Source organism: Ascidia mentula, chromosome 4, assembly GCF_947561715.1.
Source record: "Ascidia mentula chromosome 4, kaAscMent1.1, whole genome shotgun sequence".
Classification (NCBI taxonomy): Eukaryota; Metazoa; Chordata; class Ascidiacea; order Phlebobranchia; family Ascidiidae; genus Ascidia; species Ascidia mentula.
The window spans coordinates 4,935,204-4,956,773 of record NC_138569.1 but is presented as its reverse complement, the minus strand read 5'-3'; the positions used below and the strand labels follow the sequence as shown (position 1 = coordinate 4,956,773).

Below are 21,570 nucleotides of genomic sequence, written 5' to 3'. Positions count from 1 at the left end.
GGCAATAATATATATATTTAAAAACTACAATCTCAAACAATTTCCATTCAGACTACTACACAAAAAAAAACAATAACGCAAGATATAATTAACACTCAAAACGTGTACCATACTAATGATTTTATAGCATTGTAGTATAAAATCATTAGCAGTCGAGTTTGCCAGTTTGCGTCGTTTAGTGAGTATATATAGCACAAAAGAGCCTAATTGGTTTTACGACCTTCTGTGTGTTGTGACGTATTGAACTTCCACTACCTCCGATGGCTCAGACAACTTGATTGGGTGTTGATATCCCGTCATCTTAGTTAACTTGCATGACCCGAGTGTGTTCAGGGCCATCTCTTGATCGTTTAATGTTTAAACTCCGTTAATTTAATATCGACGGCCTCTAATACGCTCGTGGAAATGGCGATGAGTTTGTTTAGCGCAGGTAGGAGGAGAGTTTAGACAGGCATCGGGAAGGTTAGATTACTTGGAATCCCTCGAGCCATTATATTAATACGATCTACGTTTATCAACTGCAAAATATGACTGTCGCTGAGGAGATACAGAATGTCAGTTGCCAAGCGACGGACGGTTTGCTATGAAGGTAAAATCCGCGTGCTTTGGGATATATTAAACGTGAAGACGTTGTAAGGTGCCAACGACGGTCGTTCTAAAAGCATTGTGGTTGTTTACAAACTCTTAAATGCTGACGGTAAACACAACTAACGAGGGTCATTGCTTTCTGCAGTGCTCTCTGTGTGGTTGGCGCTGTTAAACGCCCGTTAACGAAAGAAAGAGTGGAGTAGTTGCGTCAGAAAGTGCGAAGGTCACCTTGCCGCCTGTGCCTGAATATTAAAAACCCTGCAGGTCGACAAACAGGCTTGCCTGCGGAACGCGCGGTATGATGTAACTCCCTTTGAAACACGCCACCCCCTCCAAGTCCTCCTGACTTTGATTAATTATTGAAACGCGGGACAACGACCGTTCGGAGCTCGAGGTAAATAACAACCGAGCACGCAATATATTTGCACATCCCTGCGCAAAGTTGTTGACATTGCGCAGAGCAGGATTTTTGACATTGCGCAATGCACTGCGTAGGGGGTTGTTTTGACAGCAAAATCGGTGGCGGAAAAGTGCCGACTTCATACAGTAGCAGATAGCCTACAAGTGCTGACTTTCACGAGTCAGCGTTCGCTCTCTGCGTGGCGTTGTCAGGAGGCTTTGAACCTGCTCCTGCTGTGCTTTGGGGGTTTGCGGTGCTCCTCCCATGTCGGGAAACTTTTTTCCTGAGAGATTTTCGTCCCTCCCTCGGGCGCTGCCCGTAGTTTGCCAGGGTAGTCACACTTTTCGGTGACGCAGGAGTTGCGGTTTTAAGGGAGAGACTGTAAAACAGCCTGGTGGTTTTCGGGAAGTTGTCTGTAATAAAAACACCGATCTTTGTTTTTGGAAAGATAAGTGTATTAGTGTGCGTATCTGAGGGTTTAATATAAACGTCAATTAGTCGACGATTTTTTGTGTTTGTTGACGGTTGTCGCTTCAGAGAAGTGATACTGCCTTGTGATCGATTATTACTAACTACTGTGATCAACGCAAAAACAGCGTGGTTCGTGAATCATTTTGTTTTCATTTTGGGAGGCAGAACTGAACGATGTGGTGCAGTTGATGCAGATCCGCGCGTTTGGTACCATTCGCGGCATTTTAGGCTGATTAAATGGCAATTTGCCTCGTTATAAACTTTATTGGCATCTTGCCTGGTAAAAAATGTTGTTAAGTTTCGACAGTCCAGACATTGCTTAACAAGAATCGCCTTGCAACTGCGGGCCTCGTGACACGCCTGCAGGAATTTCTGGTCACGAACTCGGCAATTTACTGGAGATTTTCCGCTCACGCGCCGCCGTCTACAACCGCCGGTAAACCGGAGAATTTAGGACGGATTTTCTGAAAGGGAAACTAGTGGTTCGGTAGCTCAGCGTGACGTAAGTCCCCCGACGCTTGTCGTGCTTAGCTTCGGTTTGTCTTGTGCTGTTCATTTTTGCACCATGATGGCATATTTCCTGTGCTGTGCGTTTCAAATTGCGACATTCATGTTCCTGTTTCGGTCATGTGGTATGCTTTCTGCTGACAGTGTAATTTTCATATGCCATATTCTGTGTACATTGTCATGATTTAACCAACGAAACTAAGGTAATCGTCTGTGATAAGATCCCACAACGAAAGGAAAATATTTTTTAGTCTGCCTTTTTCTTAAAAACAACCCACGGCTGGTGGAAAATTTATATCCCATTGCGTTTTTCTCGGAAATATTTGTAACATTGGCAATGTTAATACCGATTATTCGAAGTTATCGCTCTGGTCGTCACCGTGGTGAATTACAGCGTTTTACGCATATTGGGAACGGGAATCTGGATATGTTTCTCCCCACTTGTCCTATTATTTTTAATGTATTGCAAGTAGTTTATTCTTTCTCCTGTACAACCGACCTTTTTTTTCGTCAAGGAGAAATTCCAGGCCGTGCGCAAATCGGAGACGTCAAAGTAATCAACAATTTTCATTTTCGTATTCAACACCTCGTGTTTTCAACCGCGCAGTTCAGTTCTGTTTTTATCAATCACGCGAAAGCGCGTAAAAGTGGTCGTAATCCCTGTCAAACTGTCAAGCTATCCGAGGCTCCATGGTGAAGGTTGGGTACCCGATTGAACTAGAACGTCGAGCATGGCCGAGGTGTGATTTCATCGGTGCGACCCGTAAACACGAAAACATGTTTCATGGGTAAATTGCAATTTTGAGTTGATGGTTGCGAAACATCGTTAAGCGCCCGCCGTTAAGGATGCTTGCGCTGACCGCAACTGATCCGAAAAGGTCAAAATTTTCCCTTTGGTATGGCTGTAATTTTTTCCCTCTTTTGGTAAGGCCGAAAGAACTGGTTATAATTAGCGAACAGTCATTATTGATGTGAAAGCGTATGACTGCCACATGTAGTGTTTGGAACTTAGTTAACGATTCGATCGATAAGTGGCGTGAGACAAATTACATACTATTACTGAGAAATCTGTGACTGAAAAGGCAGAAGAAAGCGATAGAAAATATTCTGCAGCAGGAATTGTTCATCGTTGCAGCAACATGAATCTGCAACTCTGCTTTAACCTTAGGACTGTCATTTTATTTTTTGCCGCACTGGGATTGGAACCGCGGTCATGCTGCTCCGAAACCTTCGTGTTTGTACACGGTTTGACCGATGATAGCAATCGCCCGCCCAAGTAGTCGTATTTCCAGCCTCGTCCCGCGGAAATTAAGGCTGTACGATTTAGCATCGGATTCCCCGGCGTTCTTTGCGAAGTGGGCAGTTCTAATTCCCGAAGCTGCCAAACCACATCGAACGTTGCAGAGATTTCGACCTTCCGGTGGGAGCTTAACCGTAAATGGGCATCCATCTTCAACAGCGCCACATCGTTAAAGCGGAGAAACGCATGTTTGTTGTTCCCTGTCATGTTCGAAGCAAGTTACATTGCTTGACGGTACTGTGGTGGTTATATATAGCATTGCCGTATTTATCCGGGTAACCCGCCACAGTGTTTGCGCGCAGAACGGCACAGTTCGAGCGCGAGGGCTTCGCCGTCGACCGGGGCCCGTAGCCGCGTTTCTTGCGCGCGCAAGTGATGTGAGTCAGTGGATAAACCGTGTCCTCATCCGTTAATCCTAATGCGAGTGCGGTGTAACTTTGCACGCTTCGCCACTCTGCCTGTTTTGGGATCGGTTACGTGAAATACTGGTTTTGGTGAAACGTTGACGACACGGTTACCGAGTTTAGCGTTCTATTTTCTAATCGGCAACAATTGTACTCTTCTTGGAAACCAAAAGCTGAAATAAATTTAGCTTTTAAAAATAGGTACAGCGACCACAAGGTGGCATTTGACCTGCTTTGTTTTTTACTTTTTATTTCTTATTTTATGCATGGCAGGTGATTGGCAGCATTGTTCAAGCGCCCGACCCATATATATAATATCCTGGGTTCAAATTCCGGTGCGGTCAAAAAAAATATTTTATGTAAATTGCGGGTAATTCTTTTCTAGTTTTCATGCACTTAATCTGTATCGATCTTAGTCATATGGATTACAAAGCGTCAATATTGGGAAGAAAAATATTTTCGTTGTGGGCTCGTTTTGGGTAAAACAACATTTTACCACATATTCATTGCAAAGTCGCCACAAATTATCCTGTTTTATTATTAATAACATTGTTTCTTTTCCTTAAAACATAATTGGTAACGTGCTATGTGGAACTGCGATTAAACAGAAATGAAACTAAAACGCAATATTATAGGACAGCAGTGCGCGGACAAAACGCAACGAAACCTGTCCTGTTGCTTGAACGACAAAAATATCGTCAATTACCTGAGAGCGGTCGATTTTCCAATACCAGGCAGCAAACTACGTCAACGCGAAAAAATGCGCCAAATTAAAGGGCGTTAATAGGTGGATTGGCGGGTTAAGTTTTACGCGTGCGCGATCGCTGTGTATCGACCAGAAACATTTCTGAAATGTCGAAACGCGGTAAACGTTTTGAAGGGCCGGGTTCAGAAAGTCACACTTTTTCGGTATTTGTTGACCATGCGAGGCTTGTGCTCCGCCTCCTAGGACGTAGCAGGCTTGTTTCGCATGCGACTTAGGTACTGGGCAAAATATTTATTACATCGCTCGTGATAGGCGAGCCACTAGCGCGGAGCCTCGTCTACGTCGAGAATTCCATAATTAGTCGATCTACACGCGTAAACCGACGTCCGAAAGGGAAAGTTTTCAGTGATTTCACCGCTCTCTGGCCCACCTCCGAAGTTTCCCTTTTTTTATTCTGGCGCTCATGCGGCGTGATGACGAACATATATAGGTGGATGGTGGAGATTTGCGGCGTATTTCATTTGGACTTGGACCAGATCGATCAATAGAGCGATAAAATGAAGTTTTGTTGTTGGCACCAAGTGACTAAGGTATATTGGTAGCATATAGATCAAGAAGAGGCATGCCGAATAAGGATTATTGCGACTTTATTCCACTCCTGGGGAATTGGAAGCACATAAATAATCTTAAAGATGTACATTCCCAAGACTTGTTGCAGACGACGACGAAGCTTAACAAAATTGAGTTTTTGCCACTGGATTAAAACTATAGGCGGTGCTTGTGTTTGGCAACGACCGTCTTTGCGAACCGACACCCATTGAAATATTGCTTGTCAACAGACAGTTGAATGCGCGACCAGCCGCCCCTACATTTCATTCAATTTATTCGTCTGCGTTCTTTGTAACTGGATATCGATTGCGGCGGGGACTGTAGTGGCAAACAGATGATTCTGTGTGTAAAAAACGAAGCCCGGACTCGACGCCATTGGTCGACACACTGGGCGTTTGGGGCCGCTGATTGAAAGGAATGCTTTGAGTTAGCTTGCCTTGAAGTCACATTTGTTGTTTTCTCGTCGCGGTCGACCGCATTGAAATCCGCGGTTTCGCGCAAGTTCCTCTGAAAACAATAGCAGGTGGAGCAGCCGGAGTTACCGTGGGTTGCAACTTTCACCCGACGTGTTGCCGGGCCAACTACAACGAATGCAAGGGAAAGTCTTCAGGCGCATATATGGTAGCGGCGGACCCTGGGTGTTTTGAGTTGACGGTCGTGTGTTCATATACATCTTGTCGACACCGCAAGAATATGCGAAACTAACCAAGAGAACGCGTTCGTATTTGTTTTGAGGCAGCCACAAGGTCGCGCAGGGCATGTAAGTTTGGTGTCGCTTGCGCAGTCGTGACGTGTTTGTTACTTGTGGCTGAGTTGGTACATGAGAACATTTTGCTTGTTAGGGAAAGGGGTGAATGGCCCGAGTTGTTTATCAGATACGAGCGCCTTGGATAATTTTGTAAAGTCGCCTTCTTTTCGCCCGGCAATAGATATGTGTATTTGTTAGGATTTTTGTCATCTCCCAGGGAACAAAAGTTTTTTATGTCAGGATATTTGTAAACGACGGTTGAATGGTCGAGGACACGTGATGTGGATATGAACTCAACGCTGTTGTCGTGCCTCTGCCACTGAAGACATTGCTGCAATGTTGACCCTTTTACTATAAACCCGTTGACCCTTTGCATATGTCACGTGATGTTTCCGTGTGATCAGGCAGAGATCCTAAATCGTTTGCAGCGGATTTTTCACAATCCCTATTATTGTGCGGCCTCGAAAGGCTTTTGCTTCTCAGGGGGCGCTCGTTAGATGAGATACGAACCCTGGTGAACTGCTGTTCTCAAAGTCTTGTTCTTTTTTTCCCGTCTATAGAATACTGCGTTGGTTTACAAAATTCAAACCCACTTTGTGAACATGCGAAACTTGTGTCTGTTTGAAATTTGTGTGCAAACAACATTGGAAAACTTGGGAATACTTTCCTGTAGCACATATAAAAATCACTCCAGACTTTCTGGTAAATATTTGGTTTACCCTGCTTTGGGCAACGCAACTCACTCTCTGTGTACTCTACACGTGAAAATAAACAGCATTTGGGTATAGGACAATGTCGAAAGCGCGAGAAGTTTGTTTTAGTACCGCGCTGTCCATCTTGGATGCATCTGTTTGCTATACAAGGTTCATGTATAGAGAGGAACAGTTCTATATCTGCAATTTCATTGGGTTACATTGGAGGTGTGGGTTCGGGTCGTCGTAAAACGAGTGGAGAATTAAATATTTAGTTAGGTTTCAGCGGAATGACTAATTTCGGATAAATGTGCTGTGGCCAAAACTATGCGCAGACAACCTCTGATCACGTGACGCTTCTCGTTTACCAGAGGACATTTCCTTTCGCTCATTAAATTGTTTTGTTTTGTGACTGCGGCAATTATAAGGCGTTGCTGCGTGGCACAGACGTTCTAATGCCAAGTTGTCGACTATGATCACAATGCACCTTTGCTCAATACAACGACTGCCACACTCTTGGGACAAGCAAGTGTACGCAATGTCGAATTGCCACCGGAATTATACCAAAGCATTGTGCGCAGGCCTTTCAAGCCGAGCTGTTATTTCACTGCGTGGTAACCGTGCGCTGTACGGGGTCACCTGGGTGCGTGAACAGGAATCTGGGGTAGATTTTTGTCACTGATTCTAAAAATAGCACGCCGTCGTAAAAATAGGTCTGTGGTGATTATAGAGCGGACGTTTGTGTTTTCCCTGTCCGTCCTATTTGTTTTCAACCGCTTGGTCGCTTGGGATAAGTGCCTCGTCCGCCGACTTTGTTGTGCAGATTCCTTCGTTGCGCATGGAAGCGCAAACTACAGGGAGAAGACTGGGGTGGACTGTGGAGGCACAAACATCGTATAACCGACCAATTAGCGAACGACTTTGGGTCACGTGGTTGCGTTTGACTATAAAGCAAGGCGACGCGCGCCGTCAGTTTGTCAAAAGGACGGGTGTACCTGTCGGTCGTTTGATTTAAAGAGTTTCGAACGATACTCACGTAGCTGCGATGTTCAGAAACATGGAGGCTTCAACGGAGCAAAAAGGTGCAGTTTCCCGCAAAGGGTAAGTTGAACTACCTTTAGTTGAAACTTTTCGCTGTTTTTGAAGCCGATAGGAGCTGAAATTAAAATAATAGGAGAAAAAATGCGCCGTTAAAACCGACAAACAGTTCTGAAATGTCAGTATTTAAAATAACTCATGTTGTGTCGCTATCCTATTATCTATTTGCGCTTTGAAAAAAATGGTAAAGGCGGTTTTTCCATTACTTGATTTCCTGCTACTTAAACGGAAAAGAACGCGATAACGTTCCACTAAACACACGCGCTGCACGCAGAAACGCCTAATTCCTGAAATGGCTCGCCTGTAAAAATCGGGAGTCGTCTGGTGATTTGGTTTGTCCCCGTATTACACCGTGGCCTGCCACATGCTGAAAGACACTACCAAAAAAACGCCCAAGCGCGTGTAACATCATCCTGTGGTGACGAAAGGTTGGCGTTCGGTGTTGCGGGTAACTTGGACGCAACAATGGTTGCAGTGTTTCGGTTCAACATAAAAGCTTTTTGAACCCCTGTTTTTTTTCCTGTGTTGTATTGGGGTGCGCATGCAAACGGTTGCGTCACGAGCATTGGTGTTGCAATGTCGCCCTTCTTTTTTCCTCGCCTCGTTGCAGCCAGGTTTCTGTGGTCAATGGTTCGGTGTATGTTTCGATGTGATCGGCTTAAAGGAATCGTTCGTACTTTTTTCTAGCGTTCTCCCAAACCTTTTCGCAGAGGTTTTGCGGACCGCAGTCGGCTGGGAGATGCAGTAGACTCAGGAGCAACCTCAGCGCGGCGGCTGAGACGGCCCATGCCGAGCTGTTACTCGATACCTTAACCTTCCACCCATTGACTGTTGTGGGGTAGAGAAGTGTTTTGTGTTGTTGTATGCGTCCGCTACAGTCGGGGACGTTTCATGTGTACGCCATTACACAACCGGCTTTTTCGGGGCCGCAGGCATATCTTTGACGCAGTCTCGCGCGTTAAAATTAAACCTTGACGCATTTCGCGCGTAAAGGTCTCGATTATCTCGTGCGTTTCCAGCCGAGTTTCTTCGCTTGCGTGATTGGTCAAAAATAATTGTCGCTTTGGAGAAAATTTATCGCGCGTTTAAAAAACATAGCGCAAGCGCAAAAAGGACACAAAATTTGGCTGTGCGGTGCCTCTAGTGATGAAAGGCCTCTGTATTGCGCTTCGGACGCATACAGACCGGATATACGTAACGATTGGTCTTCCTCATTGGGTTGTGCTGTACAGTCAGAGAAGCGTAACCTAAAGCAGACAGTCAGTTGGGTCTGGCACGTGTACAGTTGAATTTCAGCGACGTTTTGTAACGTATGCGAATGGGACTTGTTGAAATCGTCAAGAGGTCGTTGAAACGAAGCGACGTGCTCAAAAGGCATGAAGCTGTGTACAGTCATATATAAGTTTCTCAGAGGCCAGTAAACAAGTTCAAATTAAAGGAGAACGGCAGCTATGGAAAACAGAAGTAGGGAATTAATTCCCACCTGCTAAACCATAGCGAGGGGACTGAACATGTTTAGCCAGCTGGCAGTAAGCTGCTTGGCCGGGCGATGAGAGACAAGCCTCGGTTGTGATATTTATTTGTCGACTTCCGCATTTGCGCTGGCAGCCAGCACATCAACGCTAGAATAATAAGTTTCAGTGCTAGTAATATGCACACGCTGTATCGCCGCCAACAATGAGTGTTCGCCGGAAAATGACATAGTCTAATGATGGCCATTGTGGTCTCGAGAGTCAGCCCAATTTCGCCTCGGTAATTTGGAGCTTCCCATTCGCGAGTTTAGAAATTGAGGCGATATGCAGGTGGGGAATATAGGTTCCAAAACACCCCGGCGGTTTCTCGGGCAACGACCCCGAAAAAACCTTTAAATAATGTTTTGACGTTTCAGCAAATCAATCACGTGCGCCCATTTAGACAAAGCCCACATACACTTGGTGATTACTCACTGTTTCTCTGACGTCACGTGATGGTGTGACGTGGGGCACGTTGAAAGGCGTTGCAGTGTGTATGTGCAGGGGGCGAACTGGCACAAGGCATTTGCACAGGAAAAAGTTACGAGGCGATTAGATGGCGCAAAGGTCTATCTCCGATTTTCAGGTTTTTCTAGGAATATTGATGGGTAGCCTTGCCCGCGGCGTGTCCGAACAAAGTTACCCGCTGCAGTGGCTCAAAGCTATTGTGAAAGTTGCCAATTCCAGCATGATTGACCTGGCAGCGACACACAAGTCTCTCTAAAAATTAGGTTTTTCTTCTGAACAATTAGAGCAGTGTCTAAAAGGATGGCGGGGTGTCAGATTTCTGATAAAGTTGCGATAAACCATTCAACGGAGAAAACCTGGTTTTTAGCTTGTCATTCAGTAGGGACAAAAGGCAGGCAAGGTTGCAAGATCTGTCGTATAACTGCCACTTAATCGGCCTTCGTCCACTGACAAGTGTCAGATGCAGAGATTCAAATTATCTCTTTAAAAGTGTGCAGCAGTAACAACCGCTGGCACGATTCAGCAGCAGTCGTAAAGCATGGGGTGACGCTCATGCAGTGTGAGCAAAATATGTCTGCCTGCTGTGCAATATTTAATAACTGCGTTGGCGCAACAGTCTTCTGTTCCAAGTCTGTTTTGACATTTCGTAACGTGTCAGCACCAATCGTTGGAAATTACAACAATCGTCCTTTGCTGGTCGCGGTTGTTGGCTATCTGCCATCACTTGCAACATGTTAGTCTAGTGTGTTAGACGTGCTTTGTTTGTGTTTGAAAGCATTCGAAAACGTTGTATGGGAGACATAAACTGAAGCAAAATCAAAATCATTTTGGATAGATAATCCGTTTTGTCCATGACGACAACGTCGTTCCGTCTCTCTCTTCGTGGGGACTTCGTTCGGATTACTTTACTACATTTAGAAAATGTGATAAAGGACATGGCGTTGTCGTCATGGACAAAACGGATTATCTATCCAAAATGATTTTGCTCTATTACATTATAAACTAAGGTGATGCAAGTGTCAAAAACAATTTATTTAATGTCTTTAAAAAAATGTTGTGAACTGTACCTGCTGTGTTTGCTTGGGTTTATTGTTCAACCAGTGCTGAAAACCCGAACATACATTTACAGTTTAGACTAACGTTTAAAAACAACTTTTAAGTTGTGTGAAGGAGGAAATTCTGTTTATAAATGTCCATTGGATTCGAATCTAATGAGTTATTTTACTTTCGGCAGGGAATGTAAAGTTACGAAAACTAGTGTGATATCTTCTGTGAGTGAACAAGTTGCTATGGAAAGTGGAAAAAGCATGAGATATCAACATCACCACCAGGAAAAAAGGTACGCGTTGGCGCGTTGAGGTTGTGGCGGCGCGTCTGACCTCAAAGCCTTTTCAACCGTCGCCGGAGTTGCAGGCGACAACATATTAGGCCTTGACATTTGTATGACTTGCTGCCGAAAACTGTGAAACCAGCAGATAAGTCACGATCGCCAACCGGTTGCGAGGCACGTTTTTTGCTCTAAAAACTCCCCCGTTGATGTGCAGACCAACGGGTTTCGCGGAAGAGCTCGAGCCGCACATTGTGTCGCTTTCTGCTCATGTGGATCCGAGAGACTTGGTGAAATGCCGCGGTCGGCTCAGCTGTTAATTAAATAAGTCGCGTCGGAACACATTTAGTACACGTTGGAATTTAAAAAGAGAAAATTCCTTGGATTTTTGCTCGTTAATGGAATGTAACTTGCCTATGTGTACCTACATATGTATACATGTATGCATAACGACCCAACAGCGTTTGTTTTATTACCTGTTTGCGATACAGTAGCCGCTTTTAGAATGTTCTTAATAAACAACTAAATTGTGACAACCATAACACTCCTGAATACTCAAACATAATTGCCACAGTATCCCATCTTTCGCCAGCGTAATTTTTACCCAACAAATAACTCGTAAAGTTACGACCTCTAATATCTTACACGGCTCCTTCTTTTCATCAGTTGCTCACGAAAGTCAAGCACAGATGACACGAATCGAAATTGCAGTAACAATAGTAGTCTTCAACGTATGATGAACATGTCGTACGGCGGCAGTCAGTGCAACGGGAACGGTGGAACCTTCGACGAGAACTCGTACCACAAGAAAGGCGTCAGGTATTATATCCGCTGGATTACGTCATCTTTTGTTGGTTGTTATGGCCGTAGAGTTCACGTCAGTCGTCCCTGTGATTAATTCGCTCGACAGCCTTTTTTGCGGTTGGTTGTTCGAGTATTAAAGCGGATTCCTGTCAAATGAGCGAGTGAATTCTATAGGGCCCTTGTTTCCGTTTGACGTCACTCTCTCTGTGACGTAACGCCCTTGTTTTTCCTCCTACAGGTTTATCCGCAAGTCCGGCCACTGCAATGTGAGTCACTCGAACCTGAGTGACAAACCTAGGCGGTTTATTTCGGATATTTTCACAACCGGCGTCGATCTCAAGTGGCGATGGAACCTGCTTGTGTTCAGTTCGGCCTTCATCGTCAGGTAGGAGCAATTTACGTTGTTGTTGGGTGGCGGGGCAAGATTCTACGTAAACATATTTGCGCAAAAGCGCCTTTGGTACGCCGTGACCTGTATTGTGGCGTTGTAAATCCTATGCGACGTCTATATGAAGTAGATGCTTTGTAAATACTATTATGGAAAATTGCATTCTCTTTTTATATCAAGAAAAACAATAACTTCACTGTTTCGTTTATCATTACGGCAAATTTTCTTTGGTAAATGACACCTTTCAAGGTCCTGTTCATAGCCGTAATTTCACTGCAAAAATTATGGAAAGTTTGATGATGAGAGTGGATATTTACTTGCCTCCTACTCGCTTATTGTGACTAAAGATTCGTGACTGTTTGAAACGCACTGGCAAAGTCCACAGCTGAAATCCCGAGTTTCATTAAACGATCGGTACTGTCAACCCTGACAGAGTATTATTGTGCTGACCAATGAATTAGGGCGTGCCTTGGACTTCGGTCAACTTGACAGTTCGTGACGTTGGAAGTTGACCACATTGGCTACATGCATGGTATTGGCTAAATTATCCATCCCGTTTTACGCGCGTTGCGTTCGAAACTGTATTCACGACCCCGCGTTGCGTTCGAAAGCCGAGACTGCGCCAAATGTATGAGCACTACAGAGTCACGATCAAGTGCGGACGACGCGGTCGCGAAGTTTATTACCGACGCGCGTCTGTTTTGATATTCGCCTATAGCGCATGTTGTGGGGGGACGATAAGCTTGCTCCGGGCCTGTCGCCCTGATGTAAAAGGAACAACGTCAAAGATAAACTCGATAACACGTTGATTGGCATTTAAATGCACTGAACACTTCGAATCTCACTGTCGATTAGAGTGGCATATCCCGCCCCTGTGACGCGAAATCCTCAAAAATGATCGCATAACCTTTTCACAACAAGTGGAAATCGTCTGCTGAGTAATTTTCCACGTCGTGGAGATTTCATATCCCGTGTTGTTGCTTTTTTTTTAGCTGGATTTGCTTCGGTGCAGTCTTCTGGTTGAGTTCGTATCTTCACGGAGATTTCGACCTCGCCAACGCTACCAACAAGACTTTCAGACCGTGTGTGAACAACCTCGACCCAACCAAAGCTTTCACGTCGGCGTTTTTGTTTTCTCTTGAGACACAGACGACAATAGGTAAGTCAACATGCCACTAAATAGCTATTCAAAGCCTTAGTATCGTCCTGATGTTTTGCCGTGAAAATAATACATCCGCTTAATGGAGTACGTTGCGCTGTGTATGCAATATATACAAACATTCGATCACTTCCATAACAACCCACTTATCGGCTTCGGAGAGTGATAAAATTGTAACAAAACCAACAGTTGTAATCACGCGCATATGAACACCCTAAAATTATCCACAGAAAACGCGCGAACCGTTGTGAACATGGCGTTATTTTCGTTCCAAGCGCTCCGCGTCTCCAAACCAAGCAGCGCCCGAGGAAGTTTTACGCATAGAAAGCGGCGTAACTCCTTACCGCGTATTTAACTCCCATCGATCTGTGATCCCGACTTGCGATTGCCTGCCGCCACACTTGTATGTCGCGCTGCATTCCAACAAATCAAAAAGAGGCGGCGAAGCCTCAAAGTTCTAGGATCGTGTCGATCACGAGTCCAAATCGAAGTTTGACTACCCTTTGAAGGACGCGCGTCACTTGAAAGTCGCTGGTAATTGGGATGAAAGGTCAAGGTCGTGGCGACGATCCGCTGGTTTATGAAACGCGATTACAAGCAGCGCGCTTCTTACACACGAAGAACACAAGAAATTGGTTTTACAACTTCCATTTCTATTCCCCCAGGTTATGGATTCCGGGTTGTTACCGAGGAGTGTCCTTTCACGGTTTTAATGGTCGTCTTCCAGTCGGTCTTCGGCTGCATCCTCGACGCATTTATGATTGGACTTATTATGGCCAAGATATCGAGGTAAGCATCCTGCTTATCTATGTAACAATCGGAGTATTTTCAGCTCAACTGTGTAATCGTTAATGTTTAATGCCTTCATTGAAATCCGAGTGCCTACACAGTGCAGAATTGATTCTAAAAATTCCAACACGCAAAAGCTTTTTTATCAACCCTAGTCACACGCCAACGCAACGCACTCTCACAGTTATGAGGCCTTGTAATCTTGACCTCGGCGGCTCAATTCTCCTAAACCGGGGGTCGAAAGTGAAATGATCTCCTATCGCACGCGGGGTCCAGATCACTTCTCCTCAAAACGTTCCCAGTGCCACGAGATAAAAAAAACTATCCTTCCCACCGATCTTGACGCGCTTGTTTTCGTTTTTTCGCAGACCCAAGAAGCGAGCAGAAACGTTGCTATTCAGCGACAAAGCTGTCATCAATATGCGAGACGGGAGATTGTGCCTCATGGTTCGGGTGGGAAATCTGAGAAAGAGTCATCTGGTCGAAGCAACGATCAGGTAAATGTTTGCGTGTGTTTTGTTTGTGCATTCGAGTGTAAGCTTTGAACTGTACGTGGCAGAACAAAAACCCAGGTTTATCCATCAACATTCCGATACTTGTTTTATTAATGTGGTGCTTGAAGGAGATTCTCATAAAATCTCGTGAAAAGTTTCAGAAATTGGGGATGCCCCGAACTAGTGAAACCCAGAGCTGCTCAGCTCTGGGTGTGGATTTGGTGGATAGTCCTCACATAACAGTTAAACCAAAAACTGATAACCTGTTACGCGTTTCCTGTCAAACCAGTAACGCTTGATAGTGTCTCGATGAGGTTTCGACGCTGTTGAAACCGCAGGACTTTGATTGAACCCATTGTCTCAAAAATACCATAGAATTCGCTTTGTCAAAAGAAGCTATGTTTTATTCAAGAATCGAAACATTGGAGAACTTGAAACATCGCCAAGGTTTCCAACATACAAATTAATGAGCACGAGCAACAACAGCCCTGGGCCATTCCACTTATTTGCTCTTTTTTCGCCGTTCGGTGCATAATCTTGCAAACCGCACTTCAATATGCAAGCGGAAACTCTACTACGCATATACCTGTCAAAACGGCGTGTTCAATTAAGTTCTTCTGAGCACAAATGAGTTCCTGTGTGTGGTAAAACACGTCAGCATGCAAATCTGATTGGGGTGCAAATTGCTTTAGTAATTATTCTGGCAAACATGCGCGTGCTTTCGCCAGTTGTGTGACGAATGATTGTCTTGGGGTTTGTAATGCAATTCCGCGACGACAAGCCGACATTCCACCTGTGCAACTCCCATTTTTAGAAAATTTTGTACTAACTTTTTTAACCTCCAGTCAGGTCGCGGTCGAGTCCCAGAACTAACCCAGTTTGTATTTTGACCCCTAGAATGCAGTTCATCCACTCGCGGGAAACCATGGAAGGAGAGTACATCCCGCTAGAGCAGATAGACCTCCAGCTGGACCTGAAAAACGACTCTGATCGTCTGTTCCTCGTCACGCCGCAGACAATCTGCCATCCCATTGACGAGGACAGCCCTCTGTGGGAATTGCACCCCAACGACCTCGCGACGTCACAATTTGAGGTAAGAAAACTTATTGTTGCTTTTCAACTCGAGATTGTGTGATGGGTGGTTCACAAACTAACCGATGTCCTATGAAGTTAAATTGCAAGCATAGCTTGCGTTGTTAAGACGTCACGGAGTCAAGGAGCTAAATTGATTAACGCTGAGGCCTTGTGTGGTTTTTCGGTAGGGTTGAGAGGTGGTTGGAAGGAGGCGATAGTATGATGGGAAACGTGACACCGTATTTCTGCTTACGATGTCAATTTCGACAACACTTGCGCAATTTTCTTTCTCTAACCGCTTGGAGATGTTGCGATTACGTCTTTAAGTGTAGCTAGACAAGGCAATTAAAATCATGTTTCAAAAAATTACTTTCCTTAAAGCGGGTAATTACGCCGATTTGTTTTCCCATCCAGGCATACAAATCTAAGCGCAATTTGCCCATGGGAGTTGCATAACTTCGCCCGTTTTCAAGGTTTTCTGACCTTTGCGTACCTGAAGGTTTGCCAATCGAACTTTGTACCCAAGAATCGCGTGCGGGTGCAATTATGGTGGTTTTAACATGTTTTGGCAAACCTGTAATCTTTGTAATATGGAGACCCATACCCATTTTTGGACATCGTATGGAGAATGGCAACATACAGTTACATAAGAGGCCTAAAGCTTTGTTGGTTTTTCGTGTCCCAAAAGCGCAAAACCGATAGAAACAAGGTCATCCCCGACAGAAAAATGTAAACAAAAAAAAGACAAAATCTAGTATATTAAAATGTACGTATTTAAATCGCATTCAAAATTATGCAATGTCATAATGTTTTTTGGCGGGTAAAAATTGTGCAAACACTGCACATGTATATCGAATATTTGTGTCTATTTGGGGAAATATACGTATTTGCTTTTATATAATGTTATACCCGGCAACAAGACGGCTCTTAGGGGCAAACGGTTACCGGGCGGGGGGTAAAAAATCCTCGCTTTTCCGTGAACGCTTCCCGCAATCAATGGATCGATGCGAAAGTCATTAACATCCGAAAGTGCAAGGGTGGTCGACCGGCAGAAACTTGGTTTTAAATCTTTTCCCATTCCGCTTCGTTCCGTGATCCCGTGAAATCCACTTGACCTCTAACGAAATCAATGTGGATTTTTGACTGACGCCCGATTGCCACAAAACTGACTTTCCCAATTTTCTTTGCAGGTCATAGTAATTCTGGAGGGAATGGTCGAAGCTACCGGCATGACCACACAGGCGCGCGCCTCTTATCTGCCTGACGAGATTTTGTGGGGCCACCGCTTCCAAAACATGATCTCCTTCACAAAGAACAACGGCTACAAAGTCAATTTTCGACATTTCAATCAGGTGAGCATAAGAATTTTCGACGGTGGCCCACTGAACATTTTGACTAAGCAGTTATTATGTGTGGGTGAATGGCTGTATAAGGTTGTTACCAATTACATAGACTAGATTGCCAAATGCAATAGCGGGCGATTAACTGCGATGAGTGACGTAGCAAAACGCCGTCCTTTGATGTGGCAATCTGCATTCGACTTGAATCAGGTGTATACCGGCCGGCGTGACGATATAATTACGGGTTTGCTTTTTGCGTGGAAGGAAACTGCTCGGCATGGCAGGACTTGGCACACGTGAAACCCAACACGTGATGACTTGGTTTTGACGCGGACGCAAACACGTGGAAAGGTTTGATTCGCGACTAGCACAGAATCCATGTGCACAGAGCGTTTCTTCTAATTAGGCCACCAGACATAAGCCCCTACGATAATAAACACCCGGAAATTTTAGCATTGGGGTCGGACGGCCTCTGTCGCCAAATTTGGGTGCCCGAATGTGAAATCCAGAAAACATTCGTGATTTGGCGGCCATTTGATCAAAGTCACGATAATCTGCAAAATCAATCGCTTAGACTATATCTGGTACACTGTCGCCGGCGTCTAGTTTAACCGGCTTATTTAGGACACCAACGCAGCTCCCTGTCCACACGGAAGGCTTCTGACAGGAGCACAAGCTCCCACAGGCGTCTCAGTGGATCATATGCTGGGATTTTGTCGCCTCAATTGCCTATGCTCGGCTCTCACATTCCTGCGGTGGCCGCAATATACATGATTACCAAGCGGCGCCAATGTGTACGTTCGTCGCATTAGCCCAAGCGCGCGTTTATTGATAATATAGCTCTTTACGGGCTTAAATACCGACGCTTCGTTTAAATACCGAAGATTAAAATAGTATTGAATTTCCCCTGCATGCATTGTGGCATGTCGGCGGATAGGATATTCCCCGTGTTGTGTGTTCGCCCACGGTTGTCATTTACGCTTGGATTGTTTGAAATCCGGCACGTATTAGGGCCAGTCGACCGTCGAATAAACGGCATAACATACTTTCAAACCAATCTGCGTGACAAATCCAGTGCCGCGTTTTTAAACTAACGACACCAGCGCAAAACAACCCACTCAATGGCCTATTTAATTACCTTGTGGACCGCCTCAACAACAGCTTTATTTGGTGCAGATGTACAAGACCCCAGACACACCGTACCAGAGCGCAAAATGTCTTCAGGAGACCGTTTCGTCGGACGTGAGGGCCATGATAGAGACTTCACTTTACCGCAACAACAATAAGTCTACGGATGACGACACCTCCAGCACAAGGTTTGTACAACACTACATATCGCCTGGTGTGGTTTAGCCTGGAGAACAGATTGTGGTTAGAGAAGATGCGGATTACACGGCACCGGTTTAAACTTGCTGCGGGCTCGGTTTATGTTATCGCCAGAGCAATGCGAATGCTATAAAAGTGCAACACACCTGTCTTGACACAATTCTTGCCATTTTCCTCTTGTTTTGCTTCAACAAATCACGCGGTCTGCACAGCAAAACGCGAAGGCCATTGCGGGATTAGAGTTTAGTCTCGTCTTCTGTGCGAGCTCCCGTTGACAACGGGCGCTCTTATGATAAACGATCCCTTGTTGCTCCGGCATATAGTGAGGTAATCAGCCGCGGTAGCACCTGGTGTAGCGGCCCACGTACCCGTGTTGCCTGTGTGTACGGTAATCAAGTGCACAAGAAGTAGATCACGACTGCGGAAGCCTCAACAAACCTAACGCCGCGCCTAATCCGCCTTCTATTCCTGCAGGAGCTCAGTTCGCAGCTGTCACAACATTCCGTCCAGCATGTCAGAAGGCCGGGATTCGGGCTACACGGCTGTCGAGGATCTTCCGCGGACGTGCAGTTTTCAGACTTTGAGCGCGGACCATAACAAACCGGTGAGTCAAACAATTTGCTTCATGAGGAGACAATGCTCGGCGGTTTCTGAGCTTTGCCCTGATTTTCAGTCATATCAGTTACCAGCGTTTGAAGAACTCGAAAATTGGGATTAGTTTTTCGGAATAGGTTTTGACATTTTTCACCGTTTATATATTTCTCACATTCAAATCGGTTATTTTTCCGGGACCGGGAGGACCGCGATTTTACAATTAAACAGAACCCGTCAAGCATACACTGTTTTTATCATGTAGAGCTTGCGTGTGGTTAATATTATTTTGTTGACGGATTCCTGCGCAAAATACATTCTCGTCTCCACGTGACCAACTCTAAACGCCGACGGCGGATAGAAATGTTGCGGGTAACGGATATAACTTGTTGACCAGCTTTGAAATCCGCAGCGAAACACATCGCCCGTGAAAATTGTTGCGTTATGGCATAATATTTCACGCCTGCCTGGTATTACCTTGTTTGCAAAATAAACGCGCGACGTTGCGATTTCCCCATGCGCCGATATTTCGATCAAGGCTTACCAAGGGGTTGTGAAAATAAATAAACATATGTTTTACAAAGTAAATTAAATTTAAACAAAAATATCAAAACTAATATGCTGCTATACAGTATGTGCAAATAATTAGACATTTTTATTTAAATTAATAAATTCCAATTTTTTTGCACCTAATTTGTTTAATATTTTTAATGTATCAAAAATACGTTGTTTTCTGAAGTCAGCTTGAATTAACGCAAAATATTTCGCAGCTGACGTCGACGACCTCCCTCTCGGACGATTCGGAAAACGACGGAGCCCCGACGAATAGCGGCAAGCTTTCAAACACCACCACCGTAACCCAACTGCCCTTGGACAGCCCGGTTCCTACAGTCAACAATACCAAGAGCCAAGAAGCCGTGCTCGTCAACATTGACGAGACAAGCCAACCCAGCAGCATTCCCCGACCTCGTACGTCGGCTTCATTCCGTAAGCCCAAACTTTTGGTGGAGTTGAATCGACCTCCGACGGCGAAGTCTACGGATGACATCAGGCTGTTGTTCATGGACGAATCAAGGCCGGCAGTTGGTAAACAAAGCGGGGAAACCTCGGCGCCGGTGACCGACAAGAGATTCGATGAGTCCATCGACTTGATCCAGCACGAGTCGGCGCGGGACGCCATGTGCGTTTGATCAACCAAAAACCCGTCCGTCCGGTACCTCGGAACTGAATGCTGAGAGACCTGCGACGAAGACCACCGTGGAACGTAATTGCAAAATTTTCAGCCGTCGTGGCGAATTTGATTAACGACCGTCGAGCACGTAGTTGCTGATGTGTTGCGACCCGCGCCAAACAGCGGTGAGAACGGCGATTAATCGACCATCGTCTGGAATCGGGTCGAGGATTGCCCGAAGTTGTAAATAGACGGGGATTTGTGAGCGATGGTGGAAGGTGGTAGTTGTTACATTGTTATATTTTTTGACTATTTATGTGCTTCGCCAGCAATTTTTTTACCGCGACGACTATTGCACGTTCGCGCCGGTTAAATCGCGGCCGACCCAAAGCGTGCATAACTACGAATAATATTAATAATAATGGTGTTTCTTGTAAAATTATGAGAGTAAGGAAATGAGAAATCCTCTTCAACACGTCTTCCACGAGCACTGTTTCGCGTTAAAGGCTCCTGCTGGGACACAAAACGTGCTTTGACGCGACTGCCCGCATATGTTTGCCCGCGAAGGCAATCCACTCACTGTGTTTATCCGGGTTTTTGACGACCAACCTAAACTCACTCTCATTCTTGTAACTCACACGTCGAGGCGGTGACTCAAAATATTGGTCCGGCTTGGTTTTGTTTGCGCTGAAATTCGTTGTGCCTTCGCGTGTTCGCTGGATTGCTATCGTTAAATTATCGCTAACGCGTCTTGTGGTGCTGAACATGTTTGTCGCAAAATCACGGTTCCTAGCATTGCCGCCGAGAAGCCTCTCCTCGCGACCGCGAATTATACCGCGAATCCGTACATTCCCCCGTTGTCCAGTGCGCCGCATGTTTTTACTCGCATCGCCGTTTTATTTGTTACCTGCTGTGCATGTATCTCCCGGTGCCACCCGGTTGTCGATCCTTTTTCGTGTGCCCTTCCCACGTTGGGAATGCGCCCATCTCGCGCCAGTTTACGCTTTCGTTGGTTGTGTCGCCATATTCGTTTCATTAGCGCGTGTGTCTCTTTTATCAGTGGTTTTTGATTGCGCGGTAGTTATAAATGCGCCGTCCGAAAGCAACCGTTGTCAAACTTCTGACCTCTCAGTGGCCTATATAGTCATGGAAAGATATTCAGATATGAAAGAGGCGGGGCGAGCTTGCCATTTGCCGATATCGCATGTTTCCCGACCTTTGTTCGCAAGACTTCAGTATCTCTATCCGGGATTATTGATCCCAAAGCACGAGCAGGACCCCCAGGCATGTACTCTAGAATCTGCCGAGTGCCCTGATGAGCTTGTGAATTGGTTGCGAAGGGTTTGTGGCATGTGTTGCCCACAAGCGCGCGATACATGTAAGCGGACAAGGTCAGACAGAAGGCGTGGATGTGTCCGAATTGTTGCCTAAGCAAAGCAGCGCCCGCGATTCTCTGGCGCCGCTTGAAGCTGCTGGATTATAAGCCGTATTAGGCTGTTAACACAAAAGGCCACAGCCGTGAAAGAGTTATGGAACTCGGAAGAGATAAATGAATAGGCCTCTTTAACAAATCGCATAATTCCATTTAATTCCGGCGGAGTTATT

The 21,570-nt window shown here is 45.4% G+C and overlaps 1 protein-coding gene across 1 annotated transcript; it reads left to right on the top strand.

The window, feature by feature from the left end:
• The first annotated feature begins 7,227 nt into the window (after window positions 1-7,227).
• LOC145899572 (ATP-sensitive inward rectifier potassium channel 12-like) lies at window positions 7,228-21,058 on the top strand. The gene is made up of 12 exons (XM_082988418.1): window positions 7,228-7,526; window positions 10,737-10,841; window positions 11,496-11,648; window positions 11,872-12,018; window positions 13,014-13,180; window positions 13,846-13,969; window positions 14,338-14,466; window positions 15,361-15,556; window positions 16,728-16,889; window positions 18,054-18,193; window positions 18,678-18,807; window positions 19,565-21,058. Exons 1-12 carry the CDS (start codon window positions 7,471-7,473, stop codon window positions 19,982-19,984), a joined length of 1,929 nt encoding a protein of 642 aa, XP_082844544.1. The 5' UTR covers window positions 7,228-7,470; the 3' UTR covers window positions 19,985-21,058.
• Window positions 21,059-21,570: the final 512 nt, after the last annotated feature.